Below are 19,310 nucleotides of genomic sequence, written 5' to 3' on the forward strand. Positions count from 1 at the left end.
AAAAATAGAACATGGAGTTACAAAAAATATACATGGAATACCAGGCCTACAAACAGTTAGACCAACCCTCCATTACAATTCTACAGTACATTGGTACAGTGATCTACTGAAACATATATTTACTTACAGTATACTGTGGTACAGTATATAGTATGTCATACAGTAATTGCTGTCAACATTTACATACTGTATTATAATGTCAAAAAAAGGTAATTACCTGTTCTCTTCTCTAAATCTTCAGATTATGGTGGACACAGTGAGTCTACTGATGTTTGGTTGTACCCTTTGTCCAGCCTCCCCCATGCTCATACCATGGACAAGAACATGGTCAATCACAGTAGCTCTGATTTAATCAGATATTACTGTTGTTTGTCTTCGCTGACCACCTCGACCTCCTCTCACACGAACTCTTCCTCTCAGATTTTTGTCCATTGTAGGGCCTCACAAACCAGTGCTCTCTGAACTGGCTTACTGTATATGTCCCTCACATCATAAGCCACAAGTGTGATCAATTTTGAGTTGTTGTGTTCAAGCGGTGACACCTTTGCTTTAATTGTGTTTGACTTTTGTCACCTGTGCTCACCATTATGCAGCACGGGTGCATCACAATGAAAATGTGTTGGCAAGTTGTGTCTAAACAGGTGAAAAGTGCTTATAGTTTTGCCAAAAGAGTGATTGATTCAATCAGTGGGTTCAGGCAACTGAGCATTTGGTTCAGACAATAGGGTTTAGTGTTTTAGCAATTGAGAAAAACTGTAATAAGCTGAAATCACTTTGTTCTGTGATGAATCTGAGTGGAAAGAATCGACAGCACAGCTGATAGTAAAGAGGTTTTATTGACTCGAATACAAGCATTTATTTGAAGCATTTACATTTACAGGAAAAATAAATCAAGTAAAGAGATTGGAGCGTGGACGAAAGCGGTTTAGAGCAACACATAATCTAAAGAAAGACAGGATTCTGCTAATAATGTGAAGACAGGTTCTTCTCGAATGATCTCAGGGTGAGATGGGGTGAGATTGTGAGATGGGGTGAGATGGGGTGTCTGTTGTTCTTCTCGAATGATCTCAGGGTGAGATGTGGTGAGATGGGGTGAGATGGGGTGTCTGTTGTCCCTCTCGAATGATCTCAGGGTGAGATGGGGTGAGATGGTGAGATGGGCTGAGATGGGGTGAGATGGTGTGTCTGTTGTTCTTCTCGAATGATCTCAGGGTGAGATGGGGTGAGATGGGGTGAGATGGTGTGAGATGGGGTGAGATGGTGTGTCTGTTGTTCTTCTCGAATGATCTCAGGGTGAGATGGGGTGAGATGGGGTGAGATGGGGTGAGATGGTGAGATGGGTTGAGATGGTGAGATGGGGTGAGATGGGGGTGATGGGGAGATGGTGAGATGGGGTGAGATGGTGAGATGGGGTGAGATGGGGTGAGATGGGGTGAGATGGTGTGTCTGATGTTCTTCTCGAATGATCTCAGAGTGAGATGGTGAGATGGGGTGAGATGGGGTGAGATGGGGGGTGATGGGGAGATGGTGAGATGGGGTGAGATGGAGTGAGATGGGGTGAGATGGGGTGAGATGGGGGTGATGGTGAGATGGGGTGGGATGGAGTGAGATGGAGTGAGATGGGGTGAGATGGGGTGAGATGGGGGGTGATGGTGAGATGGGGTGAGATGGAGTGAGATGGGGTGAGATGGAGTGAGATGGGGTGAGATGGGGTGAGATGGGGTGAGATGGTGAGATGGGGTGAGATGGGGGGTGATGGGGTGAGATGGGGTGAGATGGGGGTGATGGGGTGAGATGGGGTGAGATGGGGGGTGATGGGGAGATGGTGAGATGGGGTGAGATGGGGTGAGATGGGGGTGATGGGGAGATGGTGAGATGGGGTGAGATGGAGTGAGATGGGGGTGATGGGGAGATGGTGAGATGGGGTGAGATGGGGTGAGATGGGGGTGATGGGGAGATGGTGAGATGGGGTGAGATGGGGGTGATGGGGAGATGGTGAGATGGGGTGAGATGGGGTGAGATGGGGTGAGATGGGGGGTGATGGGGTGAGATGGGGTGAGATGGGGGGTGATGGGGGTGATGGTGAGATGGGGTGAGATGGAGTGAGATGGGGTGAGATGGGGTGAGATGGAGTGAGATGGGGTGAGATGGGGTGAGATGGGGTGAGATGGGGGGTGATGGGGTGAGATGGGGTGAGATGGGGGGTGATGGGGTGAGATGGGGGGTGATGGGGTGAGATGGGGGGTGATGGGGTGAGATGGGGGGTGATGGGGGGTGATGGGGTGAGATGGGGTGAGATGGGGGGTGATGGGGTGAGATGGGGGGTGATGGGGTGAGATGGGGTGAGATGGGGGGTGATGGGGTGAGATGGGGTGAGATGGGGGGTGATGGGGGGTGATGGGGTGAGATGGGGTGAGATTGGGGGTGATGGGGTGAGATGGGGTGAGATGGGGTGAGATGGGGGGTGATGGGGTGAGATGGGGGGTGATGGGGTGAGATGGGGTGAGATGGGGGGTGATGGGGGGTGATGGGGTGAGATGGGGGGTGATGGGGGTGAGATGGGGGGTGATGGTGAGATGGGGTGAGATGGGGGGTGATGGGGTGAGATGGGGTGAGATGGGGTGAGATGGGGGGTGATGGGGTGAGATGGGGTGAGATGGGGTGAGATGGGGGGTGATGGGGTGAGATGGGGGGTGATGGGGTGAGATGGGGTGAGATGGGGGGTGATGGGGTGAGATGGGGTGAGATGGGGTGAGATGGGGTGAGATGGGGTGAGATGGGGGGTGATGGGGTGAGATGGGGTGAGATGGGGTGAGATGGGGTGAGATGGGGTGAGATGGGGTGAGATGGGGGGTGATGGGGTGAGATGGGGTGAGATGGGGGGTGATGGGGTGAGATGGGGGGTGATGGGGTGAGATGGGGTGAGATGGGGGGTGATGGGGTGAGATGGGGGGTGATGGGGTGAGATGGGGTGAGATGGGGGGTGATGGGGTGAGATGGGGTGAGATGGGGTGTCTGTTGTTCTTCTCGAATGATCTCAGATGGGGTGTCTCTTGTCCTTTGGTTTGCGCTGTCCCTGAAGAGTGCTGTACTCATCTGAGCGTGTGTTCAGCCGCTGCACGACAGATTAAACATTAATAATCAATTACACATTAATAAAACTTCACTGTATCGTATGCATTTATTGACCATCTCTTGTGAGGAACCCCTTTACAACTTATAAAAGCCGGCTAGAAATCTTACATATACAGACTGAAATTATGATTTAAAAAATCAAATAAATCTAAATTTGGTGTAAAACATTATCTGGAATATTTATAGTTCATAATATTAATATTTGACCCATCATTACAGTATATTTATAATGTCTATATATATATATTAATAATGTCTCAATGGTTAATGTTATTTAATGCATTAATTTATACTCTTAACTAATAATGTGAGCTCATTAACAGATACAACTTTTTGATTTTATTAGCTTATTTTCAAATGTAGAGATTAATATTAACTGAGATTAATAAATAATTAAAAAGTTAACTAATAAAACTTATTGTAAAGTGTTCCCAAAACAACTTCTAGTGTGATAATGTCAAATTCACTACATTTAATCTAATTTATTTTATAGTATTATAATTCGTGTAATTTTAAACAATACTTGTCTAACTTTTTCCATGGTCCCGAACACTTTAAAATACTGACATACATGATGTAATTTAACATATATACACTGCAAAATATGCTTTTTGTCTTATTTCCAGTCCAAATATCTAAAAATTCTTAAATCAAGAAGCATTTACTAGATCAGTAAAATGAAATAGGAAATTGAATCTTGTTTTCTTATTAAAAAACTCTAAATCTAAATGAAATAAGCTTTTGCTCAAAACAAGCAAAATGACTGTATCTGCCAACGGGGTAAGAAAAATAATCTGAATTTATATAGAAAACAAGAAAATAATCTGAATTTATATAGAAAACAAGAAAATAATCTGAATTTATATAGAAAACAAGAAAATAATCTGAATTTATATAGAAAACAAGAAAATAATCTGAATTTATATAGAAAACAAGAAAATAATCTGAATTTATATAGAAAACAAGAAAATAATCTGAATTTATATAGAAAACAAGAAAATAATCTGAATTTATATAGAAAACAAGAAAATAATCTGAATTTATATAAAAAACAAGATTTAGTTTTCCTATGTCATTTTACTCATCAAGTAAATGCTTCTTGATTTAAAATTGTTTAGATATGTAGACTGGAAACAAGACAAAGATCCTCCATAAGAAAAGCATATGCAGTGTGGTGTACTGAATATAGCATTATCTGTGTATTATTTATCATGTACTCAGATGTTGCTCGTACCTGATAAGCGTCTCCTGGTGTATTATTACTCACTCGCTCATGCGGAATCAGACTCTTCTTGTCCGAGGCTGGAGACACAGACAGATGATCAGCTGATATTGATATGGATATGAATATGAAGATCAGTGTGTGTGTGTGTGTGTGTGTGTGTGTGTGTGTGTGTGTGTGTGTGTGTGTGTGTGTGTGTGTGTGTGTGTGTGTGTGTGACTCACCTTTGCTGTCCTGGTAGCCGGTCCCGGTGGAGGGTTGAGCACAGATGGTGTAAACGGCCCATCCGATCAGAACCGTGACCAGAACATCACTCACCAGAACCGTGATCAGAGCCGACATGTCCAGCTGGATCAGGTTATCTGCGTCTGCACACACACACACACACACACACACACACACACACACACACACACGCACACGCACACGCACACGCACACACGCACACACACACACACACACACACACACACACACACACACGCACACGCACACGCACACACGCACACACACACATTTAATATAATAATAAAAACTGGTTCTGATCTCTGAAAGGTTCTGTCACTGCGAGAGAGTAAAGAAAGAAAAACCCTTTTGGAAACTTTATTTTTGTATAAAAGAGTAAAAATGCTGCAGTAAAAGTCTGTACAGCATCAAGGATTAACAGGATTATCGTGAGTTCTCTTTTGGAGAAAATGCTTTCATGTAATTTTACAGCAAAAAACGTTTAAATGTACCGTTTTCTGGAAGTGAAAAATAACTCCATCTTATAATTTACAGTGAAAACCCACAAACTGATATTTCCCAGAATTCCCTGTGTGACAGAGTCACGTTTGATTGTTTGCTGTTATCGATTAGGGTTTATCGATAAGTGTATTTGAGTGTGTGTGTGTGTGTGTGTGTGTGTGTGTGTGTGTTTCCATGATGGGGTTTTGTGTATTTACTGTAAATCAGTATTTCTCTCAGCTTGTGCAAAAAATGCTTGTGATTCATCATTTATGATCAGTGTTATTGGGGTGTTTTTCAGTAAACGTTAGAAGTCTTGATTATTCATCAGAAAATTCGATTCACCAGATTAATTTTGTTTTATAAATTACAGTTTTAAATTGTCAAAGGTTTTTCCGAAAATGTAATTCTGTTTACATTTTTTTACCGTATTTTTAGACGGTTCATTATAAGACAGATTGAGGATAATAGACCCAGATTCTGTTCTATTTCTATACATTAAAGCAAATATTAAGAGTTTCTCACACTGTTCATTCTACACCTGTTCACTCAAATAAAAGCATGAGGTCTCTGCACACACACACACACACACACACACAGGTTTACTCACTCAGGATTTTCACTTGAGCTTTAAGACAGATGTGTGCAGGTTCATCATCTTCTGAACAGCACGTGAAGTGTCCCGACGCTCCATTATCCGTCAGAAACTTCGGCTGTTCAAAGTTAGCCCTTCCAGCACACACTAGAGTCATGTTGTCTTGCACAATAGACAGCTTTGGCGTTGCAGGAGCTGCAAAGTGAACGTTAGTTGCATTATTAAACTTCTGTCACTGTGCAAGAGTGAGTATTTCCAGCTGAAGTCGAGTCTCACCCTGAGATGAGACTGATCCCAGAACCGCCATCACGCAGAACACACTGAACACGCGTCGCTCCATTCTCAGTGTGTGTTTTATGATTATGATTCTCCTCCCTGTAAGTAAAGAGGAGAAGCTCAGAGTTCAGTGTCATCCATCTTGAGTGTTCGAGACGCCATGATCTACATCAACTGTGTGTTACTACAGCAAACACTCGAGCTCGCTTCACAAACACTCTTCTGTTTCATTACCAAAAACATTCTGACTCAATAAAACATTTGATATTCATATTTGTTAAAATGCCATGGATATTTTAAACTTAAAGCATTTATTAATTCTGGTTAAAACATTTCAAGTTGTAAAATTATTATTTTTTGAACGACCATGAATTAACTCAACCATATCATTGACAATGAGCATTACGTTTGTTACAAGTATTTATTCATCTTTGTTAAAGTTAACTGTTCATTGTTAGTTCATGTCAGCTCGATCGATTACATAATAATATATATTAATGTATAATAATAACAACAATAATGTATTAGAGAAATGTTCTAATATTTACTACGATTAATGGAAGTATTTTTCATACAATTAACTAATGTTTACAAATCAAACCTTACTGTAAAGTCTTACTGCAAAATTGTAATAAAAAAGTGGGTATATAAGTGTATCTCTAACAAGATATATTATATTAATATCACATTACAGTTACAATCCAACATTAGTTTAAAAAATAAAATCCCCTCCATATATAAAAAAATTTAAATACAATTTTAGGTAACGCTTTATTTTAAGGTGATGCAGTTACACGTTACTACATGCACGTACTATAGTAATAACAGTAAATTATGCATATTTAATAACTAACCCTAAACCAAACCGTACGTAACTCTATGGTTGATTAATATTACTCAGTACTTATTTGAGTAAGTACAATCAAACTTTTTACTTTAAAATAAAAGGGTTACGCTTTATTTTGAGGTGTCATGTTACAGTGCAATTATATATTTAAGTGCCGAGTAATATTAATAAACAATGAACTTGTATAGAGTTGGCGTTTGGTTGAGGGTTAGTTTTATGTAATTACGCATAATTTACTGTTATTGCTTTAGTAAATGCAGATTACATATGTAACAAGGACACTGTAAAATAAAGTGTTACCAAATAACTGTAACCTGCTGATTTATTTAATCATTTCGGTTACACTTCATTTTAAAGTGTCATTGTTACAGTGTAATTATTGAAGTACTGAGTTATAATAATGTGATAATAATGATAATAATTAACAACATTTAGGATTTGCATTTATTACTATGGTAAGTACATGTAACATATGTAACAAGGAAACTGTAAAATAAAGTGTTACCGTAATCCCTGTTGTTAGATGTAGCTCGAGTGAAGGATGAAGTTTATCCCTCAGAAGCTCCGGATCCTCGTGTGATTCTGAAGACTGAGATCAACCGGAAGTCAGAACACGATCCGGGCCTGAACTTCATCCAGCGATGAAAAACCAACGCTCGCAACGTCAAACTCACCGTGACATCAACTGAGACAGAAGCTCAACGCCTCAAGATAATAAAACAACCGGTTTCTGTTGAGTCTAACACACACGTGACAGCCGTTACTGTGAATGATGGTTCGTGTGTGTTTTATAGATGTTTTTGTGCACTTACACACAGTCTGACATCAATAAGAGCAAAACCTGCAGATGAAAGATCGACATCCGGTGCCGTAAACTGAAGACCACAAACACCTGCAAACATCTTTCAACACACACACACACACACACACACACACACACTCTTCATTCCACACACACACACACTCTTCATTCCACACACATTATAACACTAATCACATATGATGTGTGATTCTCTATAGACTTTATTGAGGTAGGCCTATTTCTCATAATAATAATAATAATACAACAACTTTCACAAGCAAGAGAGGGACAATCACACTGGAATAATAAACTAGCACTAGTTAAGCTCAGGTAAAGTTAAACCAGTGGCGCCTCCTGCTGGATCAGAATGAGCTTTACAAATATACACGAAAGATGATTTCAATACTTCTATTCATCTAAATACATACAATTATCTCACAATATCTGCATATTTACTGAACATTCCTTTATATATCAGAAATATGATGTAGCATTCCATATAGCAGCAATGAACTCTGGGTAAATACTGATGAGAGCACATGTGTACAGTCCATTACTGTACAGGTAATTAAATCTCTGTCACTGAATCAGACTTTTCAAGCGTTTTTCAAGCGTTCAAGCGGGGGGGGGGGGGGGGGGGGGTTCCTGTTTCCATAGCAGCAGTGTTTTCTCCGCTCAGTGCATTATGGGTAGTGTAGTTCTTCACCAGGACAAAGCAGTCCGTAGCTGTAGTCAAAGTTTGTCAGTAAATCTGTTTTGCTGTTGTAAGACTGCTGAAACCCAATCCCGTTCTGCCTGCGGTCAGGGTTCAGACGGGTCAGGCTTCGTGAGGTCAGAGGTCAGAGGTCAGAGTCTGCAGATGTTCATAGCCAGATCTCGTCACTGCTGGTGCTGCTCACTTTATAGATGTAGCCCACCATCGGATAGCGAGCGAAACCTGTCGGGACACGATCATTCACATCTATTAGACTCAGCGAGGAACACTTGATCTCTCATTTTAGTTCTTGATATCAGGGTTCTTTAATATCAGGGACAGTTCACCCAAAAATGTATCTTTTAATTTAGGCTTTTATTCACATATAAACATTGATCAGCTCATCAAATATGGTAAACAAGCTGAAGAACCAATCAGGGTTCTTCATGTGAGTCAAGAAAGGGAAACTGGAAGAAACCGGGTCTCTTCTGAAGACTTGGATCTAAAGCGCTCTATTCGTATGGGTTTATTTCTCCACCTCTTTATCAGAGTTTTGGGTGAATAGGGACAGAAATCTCTCACATTTCATTAAAACATCTAAATTTGTGTTCAGAAGATAAATGGAAGTCATGGGTTTGGAAAGACATGAGGGAGAGTAAATGATGTGGGGATTTACACTGTTGGGTGAACGGTCCCTTTAAGGTCATGACCTCTGACCTCGGGCAGCGTAGGCCGCAGACAGATCCTCCTCTTCCTCGTCAGTGCGTCTTCTCTCCAGTGTGTTCGGTCTGGAGATCTTCTGCCCTGAAACACGCAGCTTGAGACAGGTGATGTTTTAGAGACTCACATTAGATATGTTTCCATACACTTATTTTAGGCAAATTTTGGGAGATTGCAAAACACTCCAAGGATGGAAGCGCCAAGATGCGCATAATTTCTATAAAACACTCTATGGAGGAGGATCATTGCTTTTTCTGATAAGAAGACATGCGCATAAACTATGAGGGAAACACATTTACAGAATAAATATTCACTGCTTAAGAAACCCACTCTAAATCCAGCTCATCTAGAAAATTACATCCCATCTTCCATTTATTCCTAAAACACTTGAACGAGTGGTTTTCAACCAAGTCTCTACCTTTCTCACACAGAACAACCTCCTGGACAACAACCAGTCTTGTTTCAGAAGCATCACTCAACTGAGACGGGCCTGTTCTCGGTTACTGAAGCTCTGAGACTCGAGAACAGCTTCCAGATCCTCAGTTCTCCTGCTGCGTTTCAACACAGTTAAACACCAGATCCTCCTGTTAACTGTCATGATGACGGGCATCTCAAGTACAGCACTCCAGTGGTTCAGGTCTTCCCCCTCAGCAGGTCCTTCAGGGTGTCGTGGAGGGGTGAGGTGTCTAAGACCAACATCTAGCTACTGGACTGCCTCAGGGCTCAGTGCTGGGACCGCTGCTCTTCTCCATATACATGACATCACTAGGATCTGTGATTCAGACACATGTTTTTTCCTATCACTGCGACACTGATGACACACAACTCCACCTCTCATTTCAGCCGGAGGATCCGACAGGGGCCGCTCACATCTCAGCCTGACAGACATTTCTGGCTGGATGAAGGACCATCTGTCACAGTGTCTGGTTGGTGTTCCCTGGGTTTCCACTAGAGGTCTCTTCCCCTTACCGTCACCACCTCATCATGAACTGCATTTCCCATAACCCTTTGTCTGAACTCATCACTGATCATTGCACACAGCTGTTCCCACTCACATTGTTTGTACCTGTCTATTTATACCCTGTCTGTTTCTGTGATTGTTGTGGAGTCCTTGATCAATGTCTGTTGGCACTTCGTCGGTTCATCACTCTTGTTTGTTCTCTCGCGTAGTTCCTGTGTCAGAATGTCTAGCGGAGTTTTTTCCTTCTCCTCGTCTGTGCTTCCTTGCAGTACGGAGATCGCTGTGAGTTCTCTTCGCCAGCCATCGGTCTGAGTTTCACGCTGTGTTCATTCCTGTCACTGCCTACACGACTTGGATTGTATATTGTTCAGGTCGCCCGCCTGCAAACTTTGGCGTAACGAGTTTTGTGTTCTGTGATGCCGGACTCAATAAACTATTACTTGCAATTGGATCTATGACTCCATTTCCTGACACCATCACCTTCAGCTCAACCTCCCTAAGACAGAATTGGTTGTGGTCCCAGCCAACCCAACACAACACCACAACTTCTCCATTCAGCTAGACTCGTCAACCATAACTACATACAGGACAGCTAGGAACCTTGGGGTTGTAATTGATGATCAGTTGATTCAGTCCTGCAGATTTGCTTTTTTACAACGTTAGGAGGATCAGGCCCTTCCTATCGGAGCTACACAACTCCTTTTCCAAGCTCTTGTAACTCTCTTGTAACTCTCTTGTAAGCCAAACCTCTGCAACTGATCCAGATACTGCGGCAAGAGTGTGTTTATCGAGCCGAAGACACACGTCACTCCTCTCCTCATAACCTGCACTGGTTGACAGTTGCCACTCGCATACATTTAAGGCATTGATGTTTGCCTACAGAACAACCACTGGCTCTGCTCCTTTACCTAAACTCACTACTTCAGAGCGATGTGTCTCCAGAAGCTTGTGTTCTGCAGGTTAACGGTGTCTTGTGGGGAAATATCTTCACCTGGACTGTCCATGCTGGAGGAACGACCTGTCTAACTCAACACGAGATGCTGAGGCTTTAGCCATTTTCAAGAAACTGCTGAAGATACATCGCTTTCGCCAACACTTGACCCATTAATACTAACCCTTACTATTCGATATCTTTTTAAAAAAAATCACCTTTCTACATCTACTGTGCTAGAATAACTGGGACTGGTCACAGCACTTGCATATTGCTGCCCTATTGCTCTCCTCATTTGTAAGTCGCTTTGATTAAAACCGTCTGCTAAATGATTAAATGTAAATGTAATGTAATTCCCTCCAGAAGCGTCTCACACACACGAGTGTGTTCCCGAACACCAGCATCCGAAGGCAAGAGAACATGACAGCATTTACTGTGTTTCGTCTGACGCTCGACACACTCGTTTATGATGGAGGGAAAAAGAGCCAGATTGCAGAAATGTAAATTTTTATTTATTATTATTATTATTAATAGTAGTAGTAGTACTTTATTGATCCCAGTTGGAAAATGAAAGTGCATATTACTGATATTTTGCAACAGGAAGTGAGGATTTTGTTCTCTTGAACACATGGGATGGAAACGCTGCTTTAATCACAAATGTAATCTGCCGTATTCCAGTTATATCATCATCGGTGGACGGAGCGGACTCACCCTTACAGAGCGTGCGGTCGTCGTTCAGCTGCACGTGTGACGGTAAAGACATGTTCTCTCTGGGGAGATAAAAACCGTTCACCTGAATCTGCACCATGTCGTTACTGCAACCAACAAACAATAGAACAGTCACGAGATCAATCCTTCAGCAATGTTATTATTAGCAGGGAATGCTGGGAGACGCGTCGCACCGTTTGGAGGACAGATGCACTGCGACTGGCTCTTCTGAGAAACAACACAGAAAGAAGCATTTATCAACACATGAATACATTTACATGTACCCCTTTATCTGCAGTGTCTTGGGGTTCAGTCTCTGTACCGATGGCTTTGGTTTTGTCCTTCTGTATGAGGAAGAAGACCATCAAGGTGAAGATGAGGAGTGTGATGATGCCGGCGACACCACCCGTCACTATCCCGAACATCGGCACCTCCACACGGGACTGCAGGAACTCTGGAGGACCGGAACATAATAAAATACACACACCAGCATTTACATGTTAATACACCAGCGGTCCGTGAGATGAAAGAGTCACTTCGGCTGCATTTGATCAAAATTACAGTAAAAACAGTGAAATATTATTCCGATGTAAATCAGCTGTTTTCTATGTGAATATATAGTATGTGTAATTTATTCCTGTGATCAAAGCTGAATTTTCAGCATCATTACTCCAGTCTTCAGTGTCACATGATCCTTCAGAAATCACTATAATATGATTTTATGCTCAAGAAACATTTATGATAATTATCAGTGTTGAAAACAGTTGTGCTGCTTCAGATTTGTAATGACGTATCGCCTCACCTGTGAGCGTGAGGTTGCTGTGGGCGGAGCCGAGGCTGTTGTTGGCGTTGACCGAGATGTTTCCCGATAGGCTGCTCAGAGTGACCTGCAGGCTGTGATTGGCCAGCCACGGGTGGCTCCGTGAGTCCAGGACCAGGAAGTCGGAGCTGTTGGCCAGCAGCCGACCGGACCGATCCACCCAGGTGATGGTGGCGGGGGGGTTGGACCGAACCAAAGCGAAGAGGATGAGGGCGAGGCCGGGGTCCGCGGTCTCTCTGTAGTGGGCGTCAACACGCAAGATCTCCGGCTGGACTGAGACACGAGGAACCAAACACACACCTGCGAGGTTAGTTCATGCTTTTAAAGCCATGGCCTTTCTATCGCCATCTGTGGTTGAAACATAACATTTTACTTGTGAAGTCATTATTTTATGTCAAATATCTGACCGACAGAATACAATGTAAATGAATATTATTGGTATTATTATTAATAATACACAATGCTCGGAACGGAACGCCAAAATGTCAATTTCACTAAAATGGCTGTAACTCTTGAACTCAATGAGAGATATTCTCACCAAACTTGTTATGCTCATGTACAAGCTCATTCTGTGGTCGCACAAAAAACCCAGTGGTGATTCACCACTTGGTGGCACTATAATACGAAAAAAAACCCCATAAGAACAGTTGTAACTGTGGTAAAAACGATTAGTCCGATTTGACTAGAAAATTGGCATGTAGTGTCTATGATGAGATTCCTGTATCAGGAAAAACATGTCTGCCATCGGCCAATGAAGTTGGCACACCTCTTAGACCAGGATACTGGAGGCCGATCGGAATGAAACTTGGTGGGTAGGTTTGACTCATGGTCCTAGAGGTCTGTGCGAAGTTTGAAAGAAAATGGCCAACGGGTGGCGCTATTTTGCTTTACACCCTATATATTATGCAACGTATCACACATACAGACAATATTCATATCATATGTCAAATCTCCTCATTCTGAACGACTTTGCCTCAAGAACTAATCAAAAAATGTGTTCAATATTTAAGATTATTTGTCAAATCTACTTTTTCCAACTCCCGTAGGCCGTTTGTCCGTTTTGCTCGAAACTTGAAATGCATCATCTAGACACCCTCATTGCAAAAAGTTATCAAAGAATTTTGATCTATTAAACCATATTAGCTGATACATTTTTTTTAAATGCTGGTATGGCCCATTATGAGTTACATATCTGTATGTGTGCACAAAGTAGAAACTCTGTACATATCGAGAACAGGTCATTTTGAAGAAACTGAAACATGAATTTCTGATGCTCAAAGTAAAACCTAAACTATAAGCCTTTTCAACTGAAACAATAAAGGCTGTAAAATTACTGTTATCCACTTGAGGGACTCGCAGGATAAGAAGTCTCTTCAGTCTAATCCTTTTTCATCACTGACTAAAAAATAAATGGTTAACTAATGTGTGTGTGTGTGTGTGTGTGTGTGTGTTTGTGTGTGTGTGTGTGTGTGTGTGTGTGTGTGTGTGTGTGTGTGTGTTTGTGTGTGTGTATGTGTGTGTGTGTGATTCTGTGTATGAGTGTGTGTGTGTGTGTGTGAGTGTGTGTGTGTGTGTGTGTGTTTAAGCATGCGTAAAGGAGTTAACATGGAAAATGCGCCTAACCTTAGTGGTTTACTGGTGGTAAACGCTTTTAAAATGAAAGTAATCCAATAAGTGGTCCTCTGCTGCTATCTACTGGTTATAATGTTAATTTTTAAATTTTACTCTCTATAGTTCTTTTCACTGGTTTTGCTATTGCATTTATTTTTAGACGTTTTAAAATCACTATTAAAACATTTACCCTCACATTTTTTCAAGTTTATCACTTCATTTTTCCTTAGGTATCAGTTTTGGCAATTGTGCCACATAAGGATTAATTTGAAACCTGAAAAGGGGTCTCCTAGACCCTAACCTCTGAACCCTAACGTCTAGTCTTAAAACGCTTGAACCCCGTTAATTGCTGCTTGCAGCTTTATTTAAAACTATAATTTATATTAATATATAAAATATAATTATTATTAATTTTACACCAGATATCCGACCCGACAGATCAAAATTTAAATCAATATTATGAATGAATTTTAATTTTTAATTATTCATGTTATATTATTATATAACATTATTATTTTGATTAATATTTGAACAGTTTTTTATAAACTTGCTCCATAATGTATTTTTCATTGATTTTTAAGCAGAAAGTGTGCAGTTTATCACAGGAGCGTGTCAGACTCACACTGGACGTTGAGCGTGACGGTGGCGTTGTAACTCTCTCCTCCGGCAGGGTTTCGCGCCGCACACACCAGCTCTCGGTCCCAGCGTTTGGGTTTGAGTGTGAACGTGCTGTTGCGCTCGGATCCGTATCGAAGCACTCCGGAATCCCCTGGTGATGTCATAACCAGACGCCCCGCCCCCCGGCTGCCCGTCACCTCGCTCTGCCTCTCCCCGTTCAGGTACCAGGTCAGCAGGGGCGGGGCTTGAGGATTCCAGCCCTCTGATTGGCAGTTGAAGTGGTGAGTGAAGTTCTCCTGTACCGTGACTGACGAGGTCTGCTGTCCGTCAATTTTGGGGGCGGGGTCAATTGCTGCTGGCAGACAGGAGAATAAAGTCAAGAGCAATACTGAAATAAAAACATAATTCAAACAAGAACGTCTTACCTGTGCTGGCCCAGATCATGGTGTGAAAGAATAAAGATGAGAGAAGCGTCCTCATAGTCACCTACACACACACACGCACACGCACACACACGCACACGCACACACGCACACACACACACACACACACACACACACACACACACACACACACACACACACACACACACACACACACACACACACACACACACACACACACACACACACACACAAAGAAACAAGCAGCTGCACAAAACTACAATCACACATAAACAAACTAGAATTGTCCAGGTGCACACATGTGTGTGTGTCACATGCTGAAGTGTGTGTCGTTCAGACCGATTTGAGTGTGTGGTTGAAATAAATCAGTCAACAAAAGAAAACAATCTGTGTATTCCAGTGTGATGTTGACATGCAGAACCTGCATATCTCAGCTGCAGGAGACACACACACACTCATGCAGCAGCATCACACACACTGATACTGTACAAATGAGGCACATGACAGTTATGACACACACACACACACACACACACACTCAGAGTGTTTTACCTCTGGGCACTGAGACGCTGCTGATTCCATCCGGCTGTGGATCCATTCAGAATTCAAACACACAAACACACACACACACACACACACACACACACACACTCACGCATGAGCGTCACACACACTGACGCAGCACGCATGGGGGTGGGGGGGGTTCATTACTGATATAAAACACTGAGAGCTGGAGGCAGCTGACGAGTGTTCACTGACTGTGTGTGTGTGTGTGTGTGTGTGTGTGTGTGTGTGTGTGTGTGTGTGTGTGTGTGTGTGTGTGTGTGTGTGTGTGTGTGTGTGTGTGTGCGTGTTACTGAACCTCCTCCAACCAGACGCAGGATAACCCCGGTCAGATCTGAGCTCGACTATCAGGTCTGCTCAGCCTCTGCAGTGCAGAATCACATTCAGACATCAGCAGCTGCACACAGAACTCGTGATGATGAATAAAACATCCAGGCAGCATTTGTTCATTTAGCAGACGCTTTTATCCAAAGGAATACAACAATTGATTCTTCTTAAAGAGGCAATAAACATGAGAACTGCGATAAGTTTCAATAGTACAAAAAAGAACAAGGATTGAGAAATCCTTTTGAACAAGGGTTGAGAAATAGTGAAAGAATAGAAGAATGATGCAGTAAGAGCTTGCAGAAGAGAGGAGTTTCGGCTGTTTCTTGAATATTTCAGGGATTCTGTCTGGATGGGTTTGGGAAGATCATTCCGCCAGTGTGAAACAGTGAATGAGAAGGTTAGGTTTACGCCTCTCCAGGGTGGAACCATTTAAAGAGGTTTGATTGCACATGTTGGAAGTCCTTCCAGAAGAGCATTGCAATAGTCCAGGGTGTGTTTCCCGAAACCATCATTCCAACGAACCTTCGCAAACACATCGCAGAGTTGTGTGTGTGAGCGACAGATCTCGACCTGTGGTTAGAAGAAGAGTTTCTTCATGATATGTGGACTCAATAAATCATTATCTTGAGCCAAATAAGCGAGCTGACATTCAGTGCAATCTGTGTCTTTTATTTAGAAAACATCGCGTCTTTTAGTTTGTGAAGAGATTTAAAGCGTAGTTTCTGAAGAGTGCGCATGTGTGAACGAGCTCTAGTGCGTAAGAACGAGTCTATGATTGAATCTGGAAATAAAGCAAAATAAAAATAAGAAAGGTCTGTGTCTGTAATCTATAGCAAAACATCTACATGTAACATCTACATCAAAACATTTTTTTTTTTTTTTTTTTTTTTTAAGATCCAAGATGGCGCCGCGGATGGCTGCCTCGGTGTGGAGCTCTCCAGCTATTGTGTTGTTTTTGTTCGTTTGTTCTGCGTTTAGTCATTCTTTTCCTATCAGTTTCACCAAAGACGAACTACTGGACATTAGGAAACACACACCAGAAACCTTTTCTGCAGTTTTTGATTATTCGGACGTTTTGCTGGACATTCTCGTCGGAGGGGCAGCGTTGTTGTTCAAACGCGCGTTCAGACGCAAACGCGGGAAGCGAGCCGGCGCGCTGGTTAAACTCCGCGAGCGCGGCCTGCGCACTGCACTCCCCAGCATTCATCTCGCGAATCTCCGATCCCTTCCTAACAAAACGGATGAACTTCTTCTCCTCACCCACACTAACAAGGACTTTTTAAACTCTGCTGCTTTGTGCTTCACTGAAACCTGGCTGAGTGAAGCCATACCGGACAACGCAATACATCTGCCGGGCTTCCAGCTGTTCCGAGCGGATCGCATCGCGGAGCTAACGGGGAAAACGAGAGGTGGTGGATTGTGTTTCTACATTAACGAAAGTTGGTGTTCAGATGTAACAACACTGAAGAAGATGTGCTCTCCTAATTTAGAGGCACATTTCATAAACTGTAAACCCTTCTACTCACCTCGGGAATTTTCCTCTTTCATTCTCGTGAATGTTTACATCCCTCCAGACGCGTGCGCGAGCGCGGCGCTACAACAGCTGGCTGAACAAATATCTGAAACGGAACAAAGGTACCCAGACTCTCTTTTAATCATTCTTGGGGATTTTAACAAAGCAAATCTTTCCCGTGAACTACCAAAATACAGACAGCACGTTACATGTCCCACCAGAGACAGTAATATACTGGACCACTGTTACACCACAATAAGAAATGCATATCACTCCGTCCCACGGGCAGCTTTGGGGCTCTCTGATCACTGTTTGGTTCATCTCATACCGACCTACAGGCAGAAACTGAAATCAGCTAAACCTGGAATAAGGACTGTGAAAAGATGGACTAATGAAGCAGAGCAGAATCTACAGGCCTGCTTTGATTGCACTGATTGGACTGTTTTTGAAGCTGCTACCAATGATCTGGATGAGCTCACAGATACTGTAACATCATATATAAGTTTCTGTGAGGATACATGCATTCCTACCAGGACATTCTTATCATTCACTAATGATAAACCATGGTTTACTGGGAAACTCAAACACCTTCGTCATGCCAAAGAGGATGCTTACAGAAGTGGGGATAAAATCTTGTATAACCAGGCCAGAAACAGATTGACAAAGGAGATCAGAGTTGCTAAAAGGAACTACTCTGATAAACTGAAAAACCAGTTTTCATCCAACGACCCATCATCAGTCTGGAATGGCCTGAGGAACATCACCAACTACAAGTCACCATCCCCTCGATCTGTGGACAATCAACACCTGGCTGACGATTTAAATTCATTTTACTGCCGGTTTGAAAAGCCCTCATTCACACCACACACCCGGTCTGATCTGCACTTCACACATTCAGCATCACCTCCTGTTCTCCAATTATCACTCCCCCCTCCTGCCATCCAACCTGAGCTTAAGGTCTGTGTGGAGGACGTGAGCCGAGTCTTCAAAAAACAGAAGACTAGGAAAGCCTCAGGCCCAGACGGCATCTCATCTGCTTGTTTAAAAGCCTGCGCTGACCAACTGGCCCCGGTCTTCACGCAGATCTTCAACAGATCATTGGAGCAGTGTGAAGTTCCCTGCTGCTTCAAACGCTCCACTATCATTCCTGTCCCCAAAAAACCCAAAATCACTGGACTTAATGACTACAGACCTGTCGCTCTCACGTCTGTGGTCATGAAGTCGTTTGAAAGACTGGTGCTGGCCCACCTGAAGGACATCACTGGACCCCTGCTGGATCCCTTTCAGTTTGCTTACAGAGCAAACAGGTCTGTGGATGATGCAGTCAACATGGGACTGCATTATATCCTGCAACATCTCGACAGACCAGGGACTTATGCAAGGATCCTCTTTGTGGACTTCAGTTCGGCCTTCAATACCATCATGCCTGGTCTTCTCACAGCCAAACTGACCCAGCTCTCCATACCATCCTCGATCTGTCAGTGGATCACCAGCTTCCTGACGGACCGGCAGCAGCGAGTGAGACTGGGGAAACACACATCCAAGACACTCACAATCAGCACTGGTGCTCCCCAAGGGTGCGTTCTCTCCCCACTGCTCTTCTCCCTGTACACTAATGACTGCACTTCTAAAGACCCCACTGTCAAGCTCCTGAAATTTGCAGACGACACCACTGTCATCGGTCTCATCCGAAACGGTGACGAGTCTGCTTACAGACTGGAGGTTGAACAGCTGGCTGCCTGGTGCAGTTATAACAACCTTGAGCTGAACACGCTCAAAACAGTGGAGATGATCGTGGACTTCAGGAGGAACAGCCCAGCACTCCCCCCACTCACCA

General features: G+C 43.0%; 2 protein-coding genes across 8 annotated transcripts; both read right to left on the minus strand.

The window, feature by feature from the left end:
- Positions 1 to 817: 817 nt before the first annotated feature.
- LOC143730836 (uncharacterized) lies at positions 818 to 7,603 on the minus strand. The gene is made up of 6 exons (XM_077221391.1): positions 7,306 to 7,603; positions 5,954 to 6,052; positions 5,693 to 5,872; positions 4,582 to 4,725; positions 4,370 to 4,437; positions 818 to 3,115 (listed from the first exon to the last, which is right to left on the minus strand). The coding sequence occupies exons 2-6, from the start codon at positions 6,015 to 6,017 to the stop codon at positions 3,038 to 3,040; spliced, it is 534 nt and encodes a 177-aa protein (XP_077077506.1). The 5' UTR covers positions 6,018 to 6,052; positions 7,306 to 7,603; the 3' UTR covers positions 818 to 3,037.
- Positions 7,604 to 7,805: 202 nt separating this feature from the next.
- On the minus strand, positions 7,806 to 15,712 carry tmem25 (transmembrane protein 25). Of its 7 annotated transcripts, none has more exons than XM_077221389.1 (9): positions 15,622 to 15,712; positions 15,091 to 15,151; positions 14,670 to 15,020; positions 12,419 to 12,709; positions 11,939 to 12,070; positions 11,811 to 11,844; positions 11,620 to 11,723; positions 9,014 to 9,095; positions 7,806 to 8,539 (listed from the first exon to the last, which is right to left on the minus strand). In XM_077221389.1, the coding sequence occupies exons 1-8, from the start codon at positions 15,649 to 15,651 to the stop codon at positions 9,055 to 9,057; spliced, it is 1,044 nt and encodes a 347-aa protein (XP_077077504.1). In that variant the 5' UTR covers positions 15,652 to 15,712; the 3' UTR covers positions 7,806 to 8,539; positions 9,014 to 9,054. The 7 variants fall into 7 exon arrangements, 6 of the variants coding, with proteins under 6 accessions (XP_077077504.1, XP_077077500.1, XP_077077501.1 ...); XM_077221385.1 differs by having other exon boundaries at positions 9,014 to 9,100; XM_077221386.1 differs by having other exon boundaries at positions 9,014 to 9,100; positions 14,670 to 15,017; positions 15,622 to 15,706.
- Between the last annotated feature and the right edge of the window lie 3,598 nt (positions 15,713 to 19,310).

The sequence above is a fragment of the Siphateles boraxobius genome, unplaced genomic scaffold (genome assembly GCF_051911475.1).
Source record: "Siphateles boraxobius isolate OS27281-9 unplaced genomic scaffold, OSU_SipBor_1 82, whole genome shotgun sequence".
Classification (NCBI taxonomy): Eukaryota; Metazoa; Chordata; class Actinopteri; order Cypriniformes; family Leuciscidae; genus Siphateles; species Siphateles boraxobius.